The 24,082-nt window shown below is 38.4% G+C and overlaps 1 protein-coding gene across 1 annotated transcript; it reads right to left on the minus strand.

Annotated features, from left to right (window-relative positions):
- Positions 1-791: 791 nt before the first annotated feature.
- On the minus strand, positions 792-3,571 carry LOC125099074 (non-histone chromosomal protein HMG-17-like). Its single transcript, XM_047728421.1, has 2 exons — positions 3,555-3,571; positions 792-1,409 (listed from the first exon to the last, which is right to left on the minus strand). Coding segments are annotated over exons 1-2 (411 nt in total). The 5' UTR covers positions 3,557-3,571; the 3' UTR covers positions 792-1,000.
- Between the last annotated feature and the right edge of the window lie 20,511 nt (positions 3,572-24,082).

Genomic DNA, 24,082 nt, shown 5'->3' on the forward strand with positions numbered 1-24,082 from the left:
TTTACAAAGGGATTTTATTGTTAGAGTTATATAATCTCTTGGTAATTCTATCTGTAGGAATAGGAACATTTCTGAAAAATCAAACTTAATAGAGTTATAAACATGGTAAATAGGTGAGAAATAGTTATTAATCTTAGTGTTGACTATGTAGGTTTTTCTTATTTTTTTTTTTCCAAGCCAAACTGTATCCAGCTTTATTAAAGATACTTTTCATAAACAATCATGGTATTTCAGGCAGGACATGGGCAGACAATCGTTAACAGTATACAACAACTTTCAAACTCCCTTCTTCAATGGACTACCAAAATCAGAAAGCCACTATAAAACCCAATGCAGTCTTCATGTGATGCTCAGAGCAGGGAAATTTAGAGTGAGGGCGGACAGTTCACATTTAGCATGTTGTTTAACAACTTTTCACAAGCCGACCCTGACTTTCAGGAAATGAAATGAAAATGGCAGGATTATCCATCTGAAGATCCACGAGCTAAAAAAGGAACTCTTTTGAGGGACGCCATCTCAGTGGTGACACTTTGTCAAGTCCAGATTGCCTGACATACTGGGAACCATGTCTTGGGGGTCAGGTTCCAACAGGTAGGTCTCTGGGTTTAAGGGAGTCAAGTCTATGTTGAAGGCAGAGGGGGAGAAGAGGACATAAAAACTGAATTTTAGTTTTTTTTCCACGCCACCAAGGGATTTGTACCCAGGCGGTTCATGTGTGTCAACGTCAAGGAACCCCTCCTCCTGGGAGCCAAGAGGAAGTTTCTCAAAACTAGGAGGGAAAGGTGTTTTTCCCCTTGTGTCAATCTAGCTTCAGAGATATTCTATTAGTGACATATGCCCTTCCCCCAAAACAACAATGAAGTGTTCTGTGTGCTAACAACATAGCTTAAAAAAAAAAAAAAGTAAAACAAAATTCTGCATTTTTATAAAACTTGATAAAAAATAGTATTTCAAACTGTACAGTCACCAGAAGTACACAGTTATCAAAAATGCACACCCTTCACTTGGCATCTCCAGCACCTTCAGCTTTCTGTGCCTGGTCTATTTTGGCATCTCCGTTTTCTGCAGGGTTATTCCCATCCTTGCTGGCATCAGCTTTCCCCTTTTTCCCTTTGGGTACCTTCTCTCCCTTCTTTGCTGGGGCCTTTTTAGGCTTGGGCTCTGGCTTTGGAGGAGCAGGTTTAGCAGATAACCTTGCAGATATTCTCTGTGGCTCGTCCTTCACCTTGGCTTTATCTCCTTTAGCATCCCCCTCAGCCTTTCTCTTGGGCATGGTGGCGACGGCGGCGGGACGTAAGCGCTGGACGCGGGGATGCAGCGGCGCGCGGGCTTTGGCTGGTCCGGGGGTCGTTCTCGCCTCTTCTTTGGTTTTTCTTATTTTTGTAATTATTATGGGGGAATTTTTAAACCTATGCAAAATTAGAGAGCATATAGTATAATAAATTTATTTTTTATCCATCAAAAAGTTTCAACACAATGTATTTTAAATATGAAGAGTCTCTGTAAATTTTCATTTATATCTCCCAAAAGTAAAACCCTGAAATTACATTTTTCACTCCTACAAAGAAATGTCTTAATTCTTAGAGATATTATACTTTAAATTTGTTAGTTAGTTATTTGTTAGTCTATGGATGTGTTAGGATCCTTAGTTCATTTTTCCCCCCTGGGTCAAATCCTGCCTTTGTCTCTGTTTCTCTGTGTCTTCCTCTTTTTCTCTTGTTGGCTGGTTCAATCTTATACACCTGGGGCTTTCCAGGGATTAGAAATGGCCCAGAATGCATTACCTTCTTCTGACCCATGGAATGCTCCAAATCCCCCTTGATATGAAGACAGCAGCTGGTCTAGAAGAGATGACCAGAATGGCTGACAGCCTGGGACAGATTTCCAAGGTCAATGAGGAGAGAATCATATCTGTTCAAACTTTGCTTAACTTGAGGGGGAAAGGTTTCGAGATCAGTGGAGGGTTTCCATTTAGAGGTTAGAGATGAACCTTCATTTCTTTGGGGTAGTTTAGCCATTTGCCCATCCGAATATGTGTTTATTGTGAGTCATGAATGAGAGAAAATGAGTTGAGGACGCCAGAGTATTATTCTTGTATTTCACTGGAACTATTTATGCTGAGCTGCTTTCACTTACTACCTCCTGTGCTACCACCTGCCAGAAGCAGCCCGCCTCATCGGAGCACCGTCTGGTATTGCTGGAGCATGAGGGCCTTGGCCTCCCTGCGAAGGTGCTGTATGTTGGCACTGCGGGCCAGCAACCCCTCATGCTTGAACGTAGTTGGCACCCACAGGATGAGCAGGAGTCATTTATTTTCTGGTCCAAGTATTCTAGCTAAATCATATCCACTTCCTATGAAATCACAAAGTGATAGAAAAAATATGTAATCTTTTCTGAAATAAATGTTTTTCTCTATTTGGGAAAGAACATGTAATTTATTGGTGAGCTAGCATAGAGCTATCCTCCGTGTGTGTGTGTGTGTGTGTGTGTGTGTGTGTGTGTTGTCAGCCTGTCTTTACTTCTATCAAAATGCATTTAATTGTAATTTGGATATTGAGCAAAAGGGACTTTGAAAGACATCTTTCTGGTCTTTTGAGGTAAACTAGCAGAAGGTGTACTTCTGAGAACTGGAGAACTGTAGGTAAGGAGAACTGTAGGTAAAGAGAGAAGTAAATAGACATGTTGATTAATTTTGACAACTATCTTGGATAGGGCTAAATAAACTCCAGTCTGATCAGTGAGCCTATGGAGCTTGGGAAGATTATAAACATATTCAATTTCCCCCCAACTTTGAATTCCTAATACAGAGGGAAAAAGTACTTCCTATAAATCATCATTCACTTGTGCTATCACTTACTTGACTATTAAACATCTCAATGACAGTGAACCTTGTGACTTCCTGCTCTTTGGTATTTTCTAGCAAAAGCAGTCATATGCCAACTGTAGCTAGTGCTGGTTTATGACACAAAGGGAGGAGACTCCTTTTTCTAAATTCAATCCCATCATTTAGCATTCTGAAGTTTATTTTGTACAAGGTGCAAAGACATTTATTAATTTGGATAACCTTTGCATTGTAATAAATAGACTAAAAATAACTAATGACATACACATAATAGAAGTTTATTTCTCATTTCTATCAAGAGCCCAAGACAGATTCAGGTGAGTAGGAGAGTTCTGCTTCACACAGTAATTCTATGACCTTGTCAGACAGGTTCTGCTGGCTTCTGATGACTTTGAGGATGTCAACATCCAACAGTACAGAAGATATCTTACGAGAGAATTTTATCTCATTTTATGACCAGGCTTAGAGAGGTTATGTTTCTAGGGTGTCGCTTCTCTCATACTACCGGTTAGTATTTAGTCTTGTGGTCACAACTGCAAAGGAAGCTGGGCAATGTAGTCTAACTGTGCATCCTAGCAGAAGAGTAGATCTCTGCCACATGGTCTCTCCTCAGTCACTAGCTTAGGAAGAATACCAGGACATAGTCAACTATAATGTAAGGTAGAAAATGAAAGTTGAAATTGTACTTAGTAAATATTTAGCAAGCACCTACATTCAAGGCCTTGTGCTAGCACCAAACAGAATCCAGAATAAGAAACGGCGATAGAGCTTATGCTAGAGGAGGAGAGATATTGTAATCATACGGGTAAGTGCTGGATGAAAACTTGACATGAGGTAGGGCTCTTGTCCGAATTATTTCCAGCTGAGTCCCCAGCGTCCAACACACTGCAATTTAACATATATTACGATTTATAATATATGTGATATTACAATTTAACAAATGACATGTATTACGATTTAACAAATATGTGATAAATAATTAATAAATTCTAAGTCAAGACAGGACATCTCTGAAAGTCTAAGAAAAGGGTGGAATAGATACAGTTATATTAACTTAGATTTTGAAGATGACGTCACAACTACACCAAAGAAGACAGCTAAAATCTTTCAATAATGCTGAATTTTAAAAAAATGATCAAGGACATGATTTTTCTTTTCCATAATAAAAGCAGACTTCTCTGAACTCTACCTTTCATGCAAACAGAGAAACCTCCAGTGGATGTGCTATAATGAGGATAAGTTATTCAGTGTTTTCAGGCAATAACAGTCTTCTTTTATCACTCACCATATCAATAATATTTAAAGGACCCTCCAAAGACACACTTATTAGTAGACAAATGAGGTAATAAGAATTTCTTTTACTTAAGCATGGCTACATACTGGATTTATCTCCCCAGTATGGGTCATTACCAATGTCGTAAGTGTTTCCAGAAAAGACTTCTGCCATCATTACCAAGTTTTTATTAGCAATTGAAGTGTGGAAAATGTGACAACAGATTTTTTTGCTCAAGTCTGCCTATCTCCTGCCATCCCATATCCTCACTGACCCCAGCTCCAAGATCCTCTTGGTGTTTCTCATATTCTGAAAGGTGTTCATAGTCCATTTTCTAAGCAAGAACTATTAGGTCCGTGGTACGTAATCTAATGCATTTAGGGAACACATTGTTTGAAATTGTACATGTCATTTGAATGAAGGAATAAAGATCAGGATTTGGGAACTTTAATCTAAATTTGTCTTCATTTCTTTCTATAATATACTTCAAACTGAATTTGTATGATTCCATTCAAGATGGAGTTGAGAAATGTATTTAGTTTTTGGAGCTCCAGGGTAAAGTTTATTTCAAAGTGACTAAATTAAAGCTTCTTCAAGTGGCTGCTTTGGGATTTTGATATAAAATAATCTCAGTCATTAAACTTGATCAATAAAAAGAATAATCGCTTTAACTTTCCAAGCTTATTCAAGCCTTGCTGACTCTGTGTCTTTGCTTAGGGCTCTCTCTCAGAAATCCTCCCCTTCCCTATCTTTGTCAGCTCACATCCTGTCTATTTATTAGTCAAGGCCCATGACGAATACCACTGCTTTCCTAAAGACTTTCCTGTGTGATCTCTTCCTTTTATAAATATTATTCAACCTTGTTTGATAGTTATTTACCTCATTCTCTCTCACCCTGTTACATTATAAAGTCTTGGTGGGTAGGCACTGCTTCTTCATCTTTCCATTTTTCCCAGAATCCAATCACCGAGCCTGTCATAGAGTAGTGATGCAAATATGTGTTCAACTGAACTAAAACAAAAGGAATTCTCTTTCCAATGTTGGGAAGTTTTTAAAATTTAGGAACACAGGCTTACAGGGTCCTTCATTAGTAAATCTAATTATGGCTACAAGTTTACGTTATACTTACTGGGGCAAAAAGGTTGACTATCCCCATTTGTACTGCTGAAAAGGTATGAAACTGTGTTCTCAGAGAGGATAGCCAAAGAGGTAGTCTCAACCGTATGCTAAAGAAAGAAGCAGTGGCTGTGGATGGGCATTTTAAAGCATTTTCCTCCAGTAAAATGCATCTGAAGGATATGAAGTACCCTGATCAGTAGCACTTGCTCAACAATAAACATTTAATGAGATACACACCCCATATAGGAGGCATATCAATATATGGTGTGTTTTTCCTTTCAGATGTTTCCTATGTGTTTACAGAGTTTACATATGCACGACTGTGGCACATATATACTTGAATACCACATTAAGACTTTATATCACTTAATAAGCAGTATTACATGACTCTATATGCTTTTTTAAAAGATATATCACCCTTACTGACTGTACTATATTGCTATAATGCTTCTCAGGCACTGGGATTATTTTCAGAGGAATTACTAAAATGTCTTTCTCAATCTTCTTCTTGTTAAGTTTTAATATGAAGGGTTTCAAGGGGCATCTGGGTGGTTCAGTCGATTAAGTGCACAACTCTTGGTTTCAGCTTGTCATGATTTCAGGGTCCTAGGGTAGAGCCCCATGTGGAGTTCCCTGCCCAGTGGGAAGTATGCTTGTACCTCTCCTTCCCCCTCTGTTTCTCCCTCTGTGCACACATGCGTGCTCTCTCTCTCTCTTAAATAATTAAATAAAACGTTTTTTAAAAAGCGAGGACAATTTCAAACACACAAAAGCAAAGCAAATAGTGGCAAAGCACTTGTGGCTTCAGCTCCAACACATGAAGAGCTTAGAAATTGCCACTCCCTTCCTTACAACAAGAAAACAATTGGGTGAACAGAAAACTGATGATTTTCCCTGGGCTTATCAGAAAAGTGGGTAACAGAGCAAACCGTTATGCTGAAACCTGAAGAGAGAAGGGCATTCAGAGTACCGTTAACATGATCTACATACTTGGAGCGGAAGCTGCTGAAGCCATGAACTGGGAGGAGTGCTCAAGTCATAATTTTGATTTACTGCTGGTGGTTGAGGTGAACTAGCTCTAGAGCGAGAAACTCCTGGGAGCCTGATAGGAGGAAGACAAGAGTAATCATAGTGAAATGAACCCAGAATGTTCTCTATAACAAAAGTCTCCTTTCTAGGGGCGCCTGGGTGGCTCAGTAGGTTAAGTGTCTGCCTTCTGCTTAGGTCATGATCCCAGGGTCCTGGGATTAAGCCCCGCATTGGGCTCCTCGCTCAGCGGGGAGCCTACCTCTCCCTCTCCCTCTCCCCCTCTCCCTGCTTGTGCACTCAAATAAATAAAGTCTTTTTTTTTTTTAAGTCTACTTTTTTAGAGGAAAGGTTTTTCCAGTCTTTGCTTCTGGTCTTTTCAATGCACAGAGACAAGAAGTAGCAAAATACGGATTTTTGAAAAGATAAAATGAATTCTTTTTGATATTTCCAATATAAATAAAATAGCGAATGAATTTTAATTTCTTGTGTCTTATGCTTGGATCTTTTTTCACTAATATTTATTGGTTCCTAATATTAGCATAATTGTTTATTGTTATTATCTGACAAAACAAATAAAAATTCTTTTCAATATAAAGATGCAAATATTATCACTAATGAAAATGCTAAATGAAGTTCAAAATTTCTCTGCGGCTGTGATGTCCTTAGAACATGTACATAGACAGCTATATCTCACCACCCACAGAAAATAGCTCTTTCAAGATACTAAAGGTAGGGGGGTGCCTGGGTGGCTCAGTAGGTTAAGCATCTGCCTTTGGCTCAGGTCATGATCCCAGGGTCCTAGATCAAATCCCACACCAGGATCCCTGCTGTTTCTCCTTCTGGCTGCTGCTTCTCCCTCTGCCGGCTGCTTCTCCCTCTCCTGCTACCCCTGCTTGTGCTCTCTCTCTCTCTGTCTAATAAATAAATAAAATCTTAAAAGAAAAAAAAAGATACCAAAGGTTAAGGTTTAAAAGGAGGCCAACAAATAACACCCTTTTATTCGTCTGCATTATTAAGCAACTGAGAAGTATGTTTACCTAGCAAAATGGATGAAACTAAAATAATTCCTTAATAATTCTTAAAACTGATGTAGGAAATGTGGCTTACATCTGTGGACAAATGGTCTTCCTAATACTGCTCTCCAGCATTAGACAGTTACTTACTCAATCAGAAGCAGTGCTGTCTTTCTCCGATTGACTTATTTCACTAAGCATGATACCCTCTAGTTCCATCCATGTCATCGCAAATGGCAAGATTTCATTTCTTTTGATGGCTGCATAGTATTCCATTGTGTATATATACCACATCTTCTTTATCCATTCATCTGTTGATGGACATCTAGGTTCTTTCCATAGTTTGGCTATTGTAGACATTGCTGCTATAAACATTCGGGTGCACGTGCCCCTTCGGATCACTACGTTTGTATCTTTAGGGTAAATACCCAGTAGTGCAATTGCTGGGTCATAGGGTAGTTCTATTTTCAACATTTTGAGGAACCTCCATACTGTTTTCCAGAGTGGTTGCACCAGCTTGCATTCCCACCAACAGTGTAGGAGGGTTCCCCTTTCTATCATATGATCTCCCTGATATGAGGAAGTGGAGATGCAGCATGGGGGCTTAAGGGGGTAGGGGAAGAATAAATGAAACAAGTTGGGATTGGGAGGGAGACAAACCATAAGCGACTCTTAATCTCACAAATCAAACTGAGGGTTGCTGGGGGGAGGGGGGTTGGGAGAGGAGGGTGGGGTTATGGACATTGGGAGGGTATGTGCTATGGTGAATGCTGTGAAGTGTGCAAACCTGGTGATTCACAGACCTGTACCCCTGGGGATAAAAAATATATTATATGTTTACAAAAAAAAAAAAAAAAGAAGAAGAAGAAGCAGTGCTGAACCACCAAAGGTCTCTACCTTTCTGTAGAACAGAAGAGAGCACAGAGGAATGAAAGCTTTCAGTGTGTGGCTTTTGTCTCAAGAGAAAAAGAAAACAGAGCAAAGCTATGCTAATGCCCCATTCTTTAGAAATACGCCAACCAGGGTGAGAGGGGGAGAAGTGTTTCACTAATGAAACTCTTAAGGAATTAATTAGGAAATTAAGGAAATACTGAAGAAAGAAGAAGTTGTTCCCCACCCTAATTATCAATTTTACTTCCCTCACCTTTAAAGTTTGTTTTCATAATTCTAAAAAGTATTCTCTTTTCATTGATTAATTGCTTGTAGGAAATATTTATTTACTCTTGTTTACGATTGATTCCTTTCCTTTCACTTTTTTGCCCTCATCCTTCCAAGTTTGTTAAATTGTATTATTTTTTTTTAGTTGATTACCTATGCAAATTTTAATCACTTAATTTCACTTTCTATCAGCTTTGACCAGCATATCAACTCTCATGTAAATTGAGGCAATGTCCTTTTTAAGGAGAAAGATCCTATCATTGGTAAAATGGATAGAATTTTCTTACATTTTAGCATTTGCTTTAAATTATACCATAGGGATGCCTGGGTGGCTCAGTTGGTGAAACATCTACTTTCAGCTCAGGTCATGATCTCAGAGTCCTGGAATTGAGCCACATGCAGGGCTCATTGCTTAGGGGGCAGTCTGCTTCTCCCTTTTCCCCTGCCCCTCCAAACTGCTTGTGCTCTCTCTCTCTCAAATAATAAATAAAATCATTAAAAATAAATAATTATGCCACATTCTGATTGGTTTCACATTTAGACCATGACTTTGTGTATCATTTTTTTATTTGTTCTTCTGAATTTTCTTTTTTCTAATTTTTCTTTAATAAAATATCTGCAATATACTCAAGTTTTTCCATCTTCTTAATCATGCTGTCGCTGAATCATGTATTTTTTTATCCCAGATACTTGTTCCTCAAAACCGTCAATTATCTTGCAATTTTTAATATTTATTTATTTATTTATTAAAGATTTTATTTGTTTATTTGACAAAGAAAGACAGTGAGAGAGGGAACACAAGCAGGGAGAGCAGGAGAAGGAGAAGCAGCCTTCCTCCTGAACAGGAAGCCCGATGCAGGACTCAATCCCAGGACCCTGTGATCATGACCTGAGCCAAAGGCAGATGCCCAACAACTGAGCCACCCAGGTGACCACTCTTAATTTTTAAAAAAGAATTTATGTACTTATTTGAGAGAGAGAGAGAGAAATCACAGAGGCAGAGGGAGAGGGAGAAGCAGACTTCCCACCAAGCAGGGAACCCTATGTGGGGCTTGATTCCAGGACCCTGAGATCATGATCTGAACCAAAGGCAGATGCTTAACTGACTGAGCCACCCAGTTACCCCCATCTTACTCTTTAGTAACCTAGTTTTTGTACTGACCTGTTATAGTATTGAGATATTGTGTTAAACCCTGGGTTGGATCTCTCAGATTAAATTCCCTCTTACCATGAGTTGTCTTTTTTCATTTGTCTTTGTTTTTCTGGAGAACACCCTTAAGTAACTCCTTAGAGAATGTGCATAAGAAGAAAATTTTGGGGGCTCCTGAGTGGCTTAGTGGGTTAAGCTTCTGCCTTCGCTCAGGTCATGATCCCAGGGTCCTGGGATTGAGCCCTGCATCGGGCTCTCTGCACAGCAGGGAGCCTGCTTCCTTCTCTCTCTCTGCCTGCCTCTCTGCCTACTTGTGATTTCTGTCTGTCAAATAAATAAATAAAATCTTAAAGGAAAAAAAAAAAGAAGGAAATTTTGTTAGGTCCGTTACTAAACAAAACGAGACTGAGACAAAGTGAAAGTTATTTAAAGCTTTATTTTATGCCAAGTATTAGAAGTCAGACTGATTGGCCATGGGGAACGAGACTGAAACAAGTTAAAGTTATACAAAGCTCTATTCTATGCCAAGCATTGGAAGTCAGACTGACCAGCCAGGGCCGTCTCTGAAGAGAGCAACCACCCCCAGCTTAGAGGCTCAAGAATTGACTGACTGACCAGTCAGGGCTGTCTCCGAAGAGAGTGACCCCTCCCAATCTTACAGGCAATCTTTTATTGGGTAAAACTGTAACCCATATTTTGGTATCTCAACCCACCGGGTTTGTGTGTCTCTTGTTGATTGGCTAGTTCCATCTGGTCCGGTGATGTGTTATTCAAGATTACCCCATACTAGGAACCGTTACAAACAGTACTTTCTGGGAAGACTTAGTCAGTTAACATATTCAGTGTGAATAATAAGATTGTCGTCCTTCCCAAGATGGAGTCATTTAAGTTTGGGCAAGACCTTCTCACTGTTACAAACAGTACTTCGTACTGATTAGATGTCTCTATCTGGCCTGACTCATCCTTGTATTCTGGGCTCTGTTATCAGGAACTAGCCGACTACATTTTACTGGTTTCCGGGACTTATTTCTAAGTATGTTTCTCTGGGGGGGGAGTGTCAATTTAAGTTTACTGCACAAACAACAAAATGGCTATTTACCCAAGATGGAGTCGCTCTGGCTAAATAGGTCCTTACAAATTTCTGTGTCTTTTTATGTTTAAAATGTCATTCTGTTATCAGAAATGATAATAGTTTAGCTAGGTAAACAGATTTATACAATTAAAAATAATTTTCCTTTAGAACACTGGAATTACAGTAACACCGTTGATGTCAGTGATAATGAGAAATTTGATATAAGTATGATTCTCATTCCTTTAAAAGGACCTGTTGTTTCTTTTGGATTTAGTGGCCAAAGGTTTGGGCTCCAGAGTCACATTACCTTAGGTTTGTGTCTCAGCTCCACTGCTAACTTTCAGTATGAACTTGACAAGTTACTTAAATCCTCTGTCTTTCACTTTCTTCATTTGTACATAGGAGAAAATGCTATTTAACTAAAGCATTGTTAAGAGGATTAAATGAGTATTCGTGAAGTGTTTAGAAGAGTAGCTCGTATACCTATCCCTCAATAAATATTAGCTGAAACTTTTAGTACTGTTCTTTATACCTTTGGTATTTAAAAATTTTACATGGAATTTTTACATGGAATTTTGATCACTCAGAGCTTAACAGTACTTTTATTTTTCTGAATACTCATGCTCTTCAGTTTTAGGAAACCTTTTTGTATTCAGTAATAATTTCACTTCTCTGTTTGCTCTGTTCTCTACTACTGGCTCTTTTTTTTTTTTTAAGATTTTGTTTATTTATTTGACAGAGAGAGAGATCACAAGTAAGCAGAGAAGCAGGCAGAGAGAGAGGGGGGAAACAAGCTCCTTACTGAGCAGAGAGTCCAATGTGGGGCTTGATCCCAGGAACCTGAGATCATGACCTGAGCCCAAGGCAGAGTCTTAAACCACTGAGCCACCCAGGCGCCCCTACTTCTGGCTCTTCTTATATTGGATTTGTCAATATTGGAACTCCTGGAATCAGGATTATTTACATTACATAATAAATAATGAAGTTTTCTCATCTTCTTTGTTAAATGAAAACTATCTCTTTAAATAAAAAGTTCAATAGTACATACATTATAGCAGGAGCCATTTTATGGAGTTTGCTTATTGATGATTTTCTGAATTCTTCATAAATACCTGTTTTGTATGTCCTGTTTTAATTTACTTATAAAGGAAAGTTGTATATTTTCTAGAAGTTTTGAATGCTACTAGCAAACAGTTGTGTATTCTGTAATAAAAATTTTTATGTTTGATACTTAATGTGACTTCTTATATGTAGCTTTTAACAATTTGTATTTTTTTTCTGTTTAGATTTAACAGAGGTGTGTGTAATGTATTAGCTCTGAATTTTAAACTTAATAAATTGTTTGATAATAATCAATTTCACTGTTTAATTTGTTTTCTAATTATTTTTACCATTTTCCTTAGAGATTTCGTTATTGCTTGTTGTGTAAATCTTCAGTTGAATTTGAATTAAGTTTCTCATTTGTGAGAAATAAAAGGATTAAAAGTATCAATTTACCTTTGTGACTTAAAAAAAAAATTTTTTTTTAAGATTTTATTTATTTATTTGACAGATAGAGATCACAAGTAGGCAGAGAGGCAGGCAGAGAGAGAGGAAGGGAAGCAGGCTCCCTGCTGAACAGAGAGCCTGATGTGGGGCTTGATCCCAGGACCCTGGGACCCTGGGACCATAACCTGAGCCGAAGGCAGGGGCTTTAACCCCCTGAGCCACCCAGGCACCCCGGCTTTTTTTTTTTTAAAAGAGAGAGAGGGCAGGAGCATAGCCACTCACAGGCAGACAGAAGCAGGGGGCAGGGACGGGCACAGGAAGGGAAGAGCGAGAATGCAGGGCTCAATCTCAGGACCCTGAGATCATGACCAGAGGCCAAATCAAAAGTTGGATGTTTAACAGACTGAGCCACTCAGGTGTCCCCAGTTTTAACCTTTGAAAAACTGCATTTAATTGCTATAGAATTTGCCCCCCAAATTTCAATGTTGTTATGTTTTTATTAACTCTTAAAATATTTTCAATGGGGGGCACCTGGGTGGCTCAGTGGGTTAAGCCACTGCCTTCGGCTCAGGTCATGATCTCAGGGTCCTGGGATCGAGCCCCGCATCGGGCTCTCTGCTCAGCAGGGAGCCTGCTTCCTCCTCTCTCTCTGCCTGCCTCTCTGCCTGCTTGTGATCTCTCTCTGTCAAATAAATGAATAAAAAAATCTTAAAAAAAAATTTTCAATGGACTACTTATCTCATGTAATATTTTTGCTTTAATTTCTACTTAGGTTTTGAAGTAATTAACTCAAAATGGATCAAAAATCTGAATGCAAGAGCTAAAACTCTCAAGTTCTTAGAATAAAACATAGGGGTAAATCTTCATGAGTTTGTATTTGTCATGTATTAGATATGATGCCAAAAATATGAGCAAGAAAAGAAAAAAAATTGGATTTCATAAAAATGTAAAAACTCTTTTGTTTCAGAGGATATCACCCAGAAAGTGAAAAGATAACCCATAGAATGTGAGAAAATATTTGCAAATCATATATATGGTAAGGTACTTATACCCAGAACGTATAAAGAACTCTTACAACTCACCAGTAAACTGACAAGCCAATAAGAAAATGGACAAAAGATCTAAATAGATGTATCTCCAAGGAAGATATACAAATGGCTAATAAGCACATGAAAAGATGCTCAAGATCATTAGTCATTGGGGAAAGATAAATCAAAATTGTAACAAGTACCACTTCATATACACCAGGATTGCTATCATCAAAAAGGTCAGATAACAAGTGTTGACAAGGCTGAGGGAAACCAGAACCCTCGTACGCTGCTGGTGGGAATATGAATTGGTGCAACCACTTTGGAAAATAGTCTGACTGTTGCTCAAACAAACACATAATTACTATAGGACACAGCAATTCCACCATAGGTATATATCCAGGATAAACAAAAACATATCTACCCAAATGGAAATATTTATCTATACAAATTCTTGTACATTAATGTTTGTGAGAGCTTTATTCATAAGAGCCAAATGGTGGAAATAACCCAAATATCCATCAATTGGATAAAGAAAATGTGGTCTATACATACAAGGGATTATTATTTGGCCTTACAAAGGAATAAAATACTGATAGATATTCCAATGTGGATAAACCTTGAAACCATCATGCTCAGTGAAAGAAGTCAGTTGCAAAAGACTGCATATTATATGATTTATTTCAGATTAATGTCCAAAATGGGGAACTCTATAGAGACAGAAACTTGATTAATGGTTGCTGGGGTAGAGATGGAAGATTTGGAGGGTTGGGTTGGCTCAGACTGCTAAAGAGTATGGGATTTTTTTTTTTTTTTTGAGGTGAGGAAAACTTTCTAAAATTGTGGTCATGGTTGCACTTATCTTTGAATATACAAAAAACTATCAAATTGTACACATTATATAGGCGAATTATATGTCATGTGAATTATATCTCAATAAAGTTGCTAAAAATAAATTCTACATGACTAACATTGCTGCTTCTGGTTTGTTGTTCACTAATTATCTTTGTCCAACCATTTATTTTTAGATGGTATTAATTTATATTAATTTTCAAGTTTTCCAATTGATCAGAGTTCAGTCATTGTATGTTCTGTCATACATTTAAAGAATTTCTATCTTTTGCTGTGAAAATTATCTCGTTTTTGTTGCTCTGTAATAAGTGGAATAGGCAGCAACTCTTCCTTTCGTTCTCTTAGAGTTACTTAAAAGGTTTCCAAAAGTGTTTTTGGTCTGGGTCCACTGTGGTGGAATAAGCCTATTATAGCAACTCCTCCAGCTGATTACAAATACAGAGCAAAATACAAAAAGAACCACCTGTGAACTCTGAAAAGTAAACAACAGCAGTATTGTGAATTGGAATCAAGCTTAAGCCTGTGTTTCTTCTGAAGCAGTTTTCCCCCGGGGCATGTCCTTAGTCATGGATTAGCACAGCAGCGTAGGCAACTAAAACTACAAAAGGAACCCATCCTTCTGGCCAGAGGAACCAATCAGGAGAGTGGAGGACACAGGAAAGGAGAAAGCTGAAGAATGGGGTCCCCTAATTTCTGTTTATGAAATTACATGAGACTCAGTCTAACCCCTGAGCGCTACAAGCAGGAGATAAGATCAAAGCACCACAGCAAAGGCTTAATGGAGCAGAAATGAGATTCACCCAAGTCTCAGATTAGTCCCTGAATAATGCTCACCTGAGTTGAAACCAAACCAATGCTGCAAAGGGTTAGAGAACTGAACTGAAATTTGCACTGTTGCCTATAGATGATAAAGTAGAAATAATGCTTTGAATCTAACCATGGTGACTGACTGTTAATGGTGTGTGAGATAACTGAAATAACAATGAGATGCTACTATGCACCTTATTGCAATGTCCAAAATCTGGGACACAGACGACGCCAAATGACGGCAAGGGTGTGGAGCAACAGGAACTCTCATACTTTGCTGGTAGGAATACAAAATGGTACAGCCACTTTGGAAGACAGTTTGGCAGTTTCTCACAAAACTAAGCATACTCTTAACCATATGATCCAGCAATTGCACTCCTTGGATTTACTTAAAAGAGTTGAAAACTTAGATCCACACAAACTCATGCACAGAGATATTTATAGCAGCTTTCTTCATAATTGCCAAAACCTGGAAGCAGCCAAAATGTGTAATGGCAGATGAATGGATAAATAAACTGCGGTACATCCAAACAATGGAACATTATTTAGCACTTAAAAGAAATAAGCTATTAAACCATGAAAAGACCCGGAGGAAACTTAAATGTTTATTACTAAATCAATTATTCCCCCTGAATATCCTTCCCTCCCAATTTTCATCAATCTGTAACTAAAAAACTCCATACATTTGATTAAGCATCTTATTTTAGAAATTTTTTTTTAAAGATTTTATTTATTTATTTGACAGACAGAGATCACAAGTAGGCAGAGAGGCAGGCAGAGAGAGAGGAAGGGAAGCAGGCTCCCTGCCGAGCAGAGAGCCCGATGCGGGGCTCGATCCCAGGACCCTGGGATCATGACCTGAGCCGAAGGCAGCGGCTTTAACCCACTGAGCCACCCAGGTGCCCCTTATTTTAGAAATTTTATATTCTACTTCTGTTACTCTGATGTCAACATTTTTTCTGATATTATTTATAATAGTTCTCTCCTACTTTAGTATTTATAGCCTGTTCTATTAAGTCACAGCTCCCTCAATCATTACTTCTTCCAGTCCTCCCACTGTGATGCGAACTGTATGAAGAATAATTTTTGCAGACGAGGTGATATACTTTTCAAACATTGACAAATCTGACAATGTCCTTTTTCTTTCATATATAAACAAATTGGAAAGGGAGAGGAAAGGGAAATACATTTAAAGATCTACTGTGTTTTAAGCACTTTAAAAACCCATCATCTCATTTTTTTTCTCTTATTTTGACCTCGAGGGATAAGTATTATTTCTGTTTTACAAATAAACAATTGTTAATGCCTCAAAAGAGAAAATATTTTGCTTATATATGTCATAAATGGAAGAACAAGGCATGATTTGAACCCTGGTTGTTCTCCAAAGCCCCTACTCCTTCTTTGCATCACATTTCATCTTGATTGGTTTTTTACATGTTGAGGAATCAGTCAGCTAGTCCTTGCCTTCCTCAGGCCCTCGGGGTGTCAGACATGCGTGTCTTCACCCTGCTAGCTCAGAAACACTCACAGATCCTCACCAAAGCAGGCAATCTGTCAGCAGCCTCTCAACTAGAAGCTGGAATAATAATAGCTATTATTCATTGAGCATCTACAGTGCTAGGCACTGTACCAAGTGTTTTACTATTTAAATATAGAATTTCTATTTTACAGATGAGACAAAGGAGGCTGCCTATTAGCACCTAGCTGGTAGGTGGTGGAAACAGGATTAGCCTGCATGTCTCTCTAATTCCAAAGCCCATGCCTTAACCTCATGTCACTCTGCCTTCATAAAGTCAGTGTCTGGTGTTGTTGGACACACATATACCAACCAATCAAATTCTTCCATTATTTTCCATTGTGTTGATCTATAAAGTCTGAATCTCTACTGTGACTCTCTAATTAGCTCTCAATTCCTCCTTTTGGGATTGGAACTCTACCCTGAATTTCAGCTCATTTTGTTGGATGTTGTCTGACTTGCCTTCTTCTTTCCATTTTTTTTTTTTTTAAGACTTTTTATTTTGGGGAGAGAGAGCAAGAAACCACACTAGTGAAAGAGAGCAGGGAGAGGGGCAGAGGGAGAGGAGAGAAACTTAAGCAGACTCCCTGCTGAGCATGGAGTCCCATATAGGGCTCAATCTCAAGACTCTGAGATTATGACCTGAGCCAAAATCAAGAGCCAGATGCTTAACTGACTGAGCCACCCAGGCTCCCCTACTTTTTTTTTTTTTTTTTTTTCACTTTCGCCTGTTGCCTGGGAGGACTGGATCTGGTATACATTGCTACCTGCTTGTCTTTTAGTATTTCGGTTGGTGACAATGTTTTCTTTCCTTGATATAACTTCCAGATTGGATTAGCTTAGATATCATGGTGAGACACTCTTTGAGGCATCATCTCTATAGCCAGATTTAGTTTCTCTACTTCTGTTCTCCATGGAGTCAGCATACATGAGTGAAATGGAGTTTTCCTGATAATTAGAAGATAAGATGGTCTTGGAGCATGATTAGTAATAAGGAACCCAAAAGCTATTCAAAGCAGAAATACATAAATGTTGTTTGTCAGTGGGTTCATGAGGGCAACTGGTCCTAGAAAAATATGATTCTTTGTAAAATGAAACAAATTAAATTGTGCATTGAGAGAGAGAAAGAGAGAGAGAAAAGAGTAACCTGTAATATATCTAGAGTAGGACAATCTAACTTAAGTTAGATTAATTTCTTGTTAAAGAACTCATCCTTATTTATCCAGCATTACCAAAAAGGAAAAAAAAAATCAGTCATTCTGTTGAAGGCCAAAGATAGTTCCTAATGGTTTGTAAGGTCTTGATAAAATAACCCCTGTTGACTATGCAACTTCTTTTTCTCCAATTCCGGTTATAGAAGGAAACTTCTGGTTATGAAATTAGCTTCCAAAATATCTTGGAAAAAGAAAAATAGGTAAATACTACAGCAATAGAGGACTATTTCTTTTATAAATTGATGTCCTGATGTCACTTGTGAGTTTGAGAGACATATGTATATCAGACCTGGGAAACTGATTGACTCTAGGTTTTTTGACTAAATAACATTTGAGAACTTGCAAAGCTGAGGATTAGACACTGGGATGTGGGTCACTGTATCAATGTACAGCTACTTCAGGGACTGTATCCTGAGGGAGTATCCATTTCCCTTACCTTTACTACTCTCTTAATTCTCTCAATGATGAAAATACAACCCAGTATAACTCACTTTCCTTTCTCCACTGTGCATTTCCACTGGGGTCACTAAATGCTTTCATTTAGGCCCACATGAATCATGAAGGAAGTTATGCACAGAGACATAAACACACGTTCTGTGGGTATAAGATGACATATGAATTTAATTCTATTAATAACCAGATTCTAGTTTAAAAGTGATTGGTGTCTTATTTTCAGTGTATCTACAACATTGTTTCCTGAGATCTGATCTCACAGGGCTCTCTTGACCTGCTCTTTAAGACCCCTCTTAGGGTATTTTTATACCCCACTCTTCAGAGACTTCAATTTAATTTAATTTTGTTTCTAGAGTTATATCACAGAGAATTATTAGTTTTTAATTTTTGACATCCTTTCTTTCTTGGAGTAGAAATTAATCCTATGAAAGTTTTCTTTCAAATCCCAAACATAATGTTAAAAAGAAAAATAGATTTAAATATTGAGCTAGAGAAAGGAGGCCAAAGGGGTCCTCTGGTCCTGCCTTTGACATGGATGAGGACTTAGCTGGATGCCACAGTACGGTCAGTTTTTTCCTTGGTTGGGCTGGGACTGTGGTCCCATGCCTTGGCCACCTGGCTCAGCTATCTCCTGCCACCCACTGGTTTTTTGAAAATAGGAATTCTGGACAATAAATAACACAGTGCCACAAAAACAAAAACTATGCTTAGGCACTACTTAAATGTCATTTTGACTAAACAACTTGACAGTTATTTGCTTTGTAGGAAGAGAAGGGGAATTGAGTTTAAAGTTTCATGCTTCAATAAAAAACCTTTCTTTCTTTTTCATTCTTTCTTTCTTTTTTTTTTCTTCTTTTCTTTCTTTCGAGAGAGTGCAAGTAGGGGAAGGGGCAGAGGGAGAGAACGAGAATGAATCTCAAGCAGGTTCCATGCCCAGTGTGAAGCCTGACATGAGGCTTAATCCCACCATCTTGAGATCATGACCTGAGCCGAAAGAAATCAAGAGTTAAAAGCTTAGAGTGCCTGGGTGGCTCAGTTGGTTAAGCATCTGCCTTTGGCTTAGGTCATGGTCCCAGTTGCTGGGGTACTGGATTCCTGGGATCGAGCCCTGCATATTGTCAAACCTCTAACTCCAGGTTATCAGCTGAGATGTTCAAAATATATGTCTTCATTATGTCATACACTATTTCTATACATGTACCAGTGTAGGTGAAATTTGGTGGTCATTAAGTATCCATCTTTACTTGAGTGCTAATTGTTTTACTATCCAGGGTGGATTGGTAAATTCCTTATCTTTGTAGAATGGACAAGTTGTATAATATCTCATTTACAGTTTTCCCCCCAAGACATTATTACCCTCCATCAATTAAGTGAGTAGGGAAAATGACATATGGAGGATACCAAGACTATCCAAAAAAATGATAAGTCCTTTATTTATCCTTCAATCAACAAATATTTGTTGAATAATGTGTTTAGTACTGATGTAAGAATTCAGATCATTTTGTGTGATATTTATCAGCATATTCTAGCATTAATATTTATTCTTGAAGGGAGGAGTGGGACAATATTCATTGAGCACCATGCCAGGTAAATCATGTCATGCATTTCAGTTACTTTTCAGTGCCAGTTAGGCAGGCTTCAAATTTCCATAGACTCTAAAATAATGATCATAAATCTCAAGATTTTAAAAATAATATTCTCTACAATATTTTTATTCATGTTCTCCACAAAGTGTACGTAAAAAATTAGCATCAGGGCAATCTTTTTGTCATTTTGTATGTTCCATTTTCCAAACTACCATGCATATTAACTTAGAAGAAGATGATGAGATACTAGTGTAATTACATCACTGGTTAAATTTCTTTATTTAAAAAGAACTATTCTGGATGGCTGGACCAATTTTCTAATACAGTTTCATTTTCCAAAAATTCTCTGTTATGGAGTTAAATATTTGAAAATCTTAGTACAATATAAACATGCCACTCTCCTAGGTTTCTCTTTTATTACCACTGTAAATGCCTTTACATAGAATGTAAACTCTTTAAAGAAATTCAAGACTGTTTAGGTCACTGTTTTATCCCCAAAGTCTAACTCAATGAATGTTTGTTGAAAGAATCACTTTAAAAGAACCTTCTTACAAGGCAGTAACTATAAATATTTAAACAATACCTTATTGCTAGCTTTTAAAGTAATTTCTCAGCAGATTTAGTGAATGAGACAAGCCTGTTTAATAAATTATACTATTCAACTGTAATTTTCCCATCCCTGGTTTTCTGTCTTCTTTTTGGAATGTTGTGCACTGATTTGGTAAGCTTTTCCACAAACTTCAACATTTTAATAATTTCTCTAAGGAAAAACTGCAGAGTTAAAATTTGAATTATGGCAAGTGCTTTACGTAACAATCCTAGCCTATGAATAATGTTTTTCCTATAATATTTGTGTGCCAGTTCTCATGTTTGGAAATTTTATAAAATTATTCCTTTGCTCTTCGTATTTGTTTGCGTTTGACACTGCAACAAATTACCACAAATTTAGTGGCTTAAAAGAACACGAATGTGTTCTCTTGCAATTCTGGAGGTCAAAAGTCCATAATCAATTTCACTGAACTAAAGTCAAGGTGTCCTGGGGGCTGGTTCCTTATGGAAAGAATCCATTCCTTGCCTCTTTCAGCTTCTAGAGGCTACCTGTGTTCCTGGCTCCTGTCCTCCCTTCATCTTCAAAGCTAGCAAGGCAGCATCTTGCTTCTGTCTTTGCATTGCCTTCTTCTTTATGCAAATCTCCCTCTACATTCTCCTGCAAGGAAATGTGTGATTACATTCATGGCCCATTCAGAGATTCCATGAGAATCTCCCCATGTCAGGATCCTTAATTTAATCACACCTGCAAAGTCTGTTTTTACATTATGGGGTAGTATTAATAGGTTTTAGGAATTAAGACCTAGATATTTGGGGGGCCATTGTCTAGCCTACCATACCCTTCCCTATTTAATTTCTATTAATATCTATTTAATTTAAATTCTGTGATGCTTTCCTGATTGGCTTAAAATATGTACTAAAAGATTTATTTTTATTGATGCTATTTGCTACTTTCTGTTTTACCTTTATTTACTTTTCAAAAAAATTTATTTGATTTATTTATTTGAGAGAAGAGAGAGAGAGTGAGGGCACACAGAGGGAGTGGGAGGGAGAAGCAGACCTCCTGCTGGGCAGGGAGTCCAACCCTGGTATCATGACTTGAGCTGAAGGCAGAAGCTTAACCGACTGAGCCATTTTGGCGCCCCTATTTTCTGTTTTAAAGAATTAAATAATTTTAATAAAAGCAAGTTAAATAATATTTTCACAGAAAATACAAATTTTTATAAAGCTGTCATCTCCAAAATTTCCTGAATCTGTTCTTTGTGGTGGTATTGTGGAAGAATGTGGAAGGTCAACAGGTGGAGAGGCAGTCAGTTTGGTCAGTGTACTCTTCACACCCCAGAAAACAGGAGCTGAAACTGGTAGGATTTATTTCATTCTGTTCTGATTCTTCTCCCCTTCTGCAAGCTTCCTTTCTTTTTGTTTTTGTTTTTCTTTCTTAATGAGAGGGAGAGAGAGAGAAAGTGCGCAATGGCAGGGAGTTGGAGGAGCAGAGGGAGAGGGAGAGAGAGAATCTTAAGCGGGCTCCACACTCAGCCCGGAGCCTGATGTGGGGATTAATCTTTCACCCCAGAGACCATGACCTGAGCAAAACTCAAGAGTCTGTTGCTTAACCAACAGAACCACTCAGGCACCCCTGCAAACTTTTTTATTTATGGAAGATGAAAATGTCAAAAACAGAAGACATGTGTTTACTCAGTTTCACATTCCTACCCGGGCTGGTGCATTGTTCTGAATATTTAGGTACCCTCTAAAATGTCTGTCCCTTGCATCTGTGCTGTTTCCAGTCTCTGAAAAGCTTGTCAACTCTCTCCCTCACTGAAAGCACTTTCTTAGCCTTTGAGCTTAGCCAGGGAATCACAGTCTCAGGGAAGTCTCTGTAAGCCCCTCCCAGGTGACCTCAACACACCCAACCTGCAGCTATAATATCACTCATCACCCTGAATCACAGCTACCTATCTACTGGTCTCTCTTCTCCTCCAGCTTGTGTGCTCCCTAAGGGTGGGATCTGGGTCCTTCAGATTGCACTACCTAACGTTCTACCCAGCACAGAGTTGCTGTTCACTAAATGTGTGTGAGTAAATTCAATAATTGTGTGCTGACTAAATGGATGTTTCATTTACCACTGAGTTTACCAATTTCACTAACTTTCCTAACAATGCAATTTTTGGCACATGCACATACCATAAAGTGTGAGGCATAGTAAGATAATGTGGAAAGTTTTTCCTTTATCATTATAAAAACATAAAACATAAGTAGTGGTATTATAAAAAACATCAATATGTAAACTACTGTCTCTATTTTGGGGGTGGAATTATATAGATCAGATCATACACTGGCACCTGAATTTGTGGTTCTTGCTAAATGGGCTGGTCAAGATGGAACAAGTATGTATCAATATCCCTCAGAAAGTAGGTCATACAGGTTCCACCTAAGAACTCTGACAAAGGAAATATATATATATATATATATATATATATATATATATATAATTACATAAAATAGTATAGGATATATAAATGTATATGATTCTTATAGAATCTCAGAATATTGAGACCATGAGGACTACAGAGATCATTGATTTTGCTGTGTGTGGATGTTACTTTTAAAGGAGGACAGGTATGCCTGTAGAGGTATTGATTTGCCCCAAATCAGAGAGTCAGACCTGAGACTAGAATCCAGCCCTCCTGCATGATTAGTTTATTGCTATCTCTACCATGCCATAATAAAATAATTGAAACATAGTTTTCAAAAGTCATGAGGTCTTCCAAAATTCTAAACCAGATACATAAATATGCATTTTTTTCTCCACCTCGTGGTAAGAAGCAGGGAAAAGAAAACGGTTAGGATCCCACAGCTTGCATATACTGAGGGAGGTTTTCGGTTGCAGCTCTGACACGTTGTGGAATGGCACCTCTAAGGCAGGTGAGGCCTCTGCCATGGGTAGGGAGCCACCTCTGCTCGGAACAGGAAGCTGCTGAGTTAGAGAACTGCTTGACAAATCAGGAAGTTGCTACCACGAGGGCTGGCTCCCAAATCCTGCTGGGGATTGGTTCATGCAAGAGCATCAGAACAGCGGTACCTAAATCATATGCCTAACCTTCACTCCATGGGAGTCTGGGAAGTAGTGGTTTAGTGTAAAAGAGAGGCCTCCACTGGTGTTCCTTCTTTCTTGGATGAGCATGGGACAAATTTAATCTTTGTAACCCCCCAAATAAGACAATGGATGTGAAAACAGTTTGTCATAAAGCCTTGCAAAATGCCAGCTAGTTAGTATTATTCTCCCTGCCATTTGTGCCCTCCTTGTTATGCCTACCTGACTTCTTTTAGCTTATGTGGTGTGCTAGTGGGATGAAATACAACTGGCTTACTAGAATATCGCTCGCTTATCCAATCCCTGAATATATCTGCCCATGAAAATAGTACAAAAGGGAATGGGGAATATGATATCTTTAGCTTGGACTTATTTCCATGGCTAAGTTTAGAAAAGCGTTTTAATGAGTCTTCTTGTTAGCAGGCTATAGCTTAATGCCATTTGGCTCTCCCTGAAGACTCTTCTAAAATTATTCCTGATCTTGAGACTTATTTTTCTTTAAAGTAAGCGGACATGCTCTGAGTCTTGAGCTGGTTCATTAATTGCCTGGTGAGGAATGAGTCACTGAGAAAACTTGCTGGTGTACTTTGGCAAAATTTGGGCTTCTTAAAACCACATTCAGAATCTAACACGCTGGCCTGGGGAGATCGACTCCCCACGGTTCACAGCCCCTACCCCACCCCGTGTGCTGGTGGCTGCACTGTTCTGTGCCATCTGTGACCATCCAGCCTGACTTCAGGTTGCTGTCCTTCTCACTGGCTCTCCCCTCACTTCCCCCAGTCTTTGCCATGACCCTCCTCAGTCATTTTTATTTCCAAGTCTTTGAAATAAAAATGTAA

This window comes from Lutra lutra, chromosome 4, assembly GCF_902655055.1.
Source record: "Lutra lutra chromosome 4, mLutLut1.2, whole genome shotgun sequence".
Classification (NCBI taxonomy): domain Eukaryota; kingdom Metazoa; phylum Chordata; class Mammalia; order Carnivora; family Mustelidae; genus Lutra; species Lutra lutra.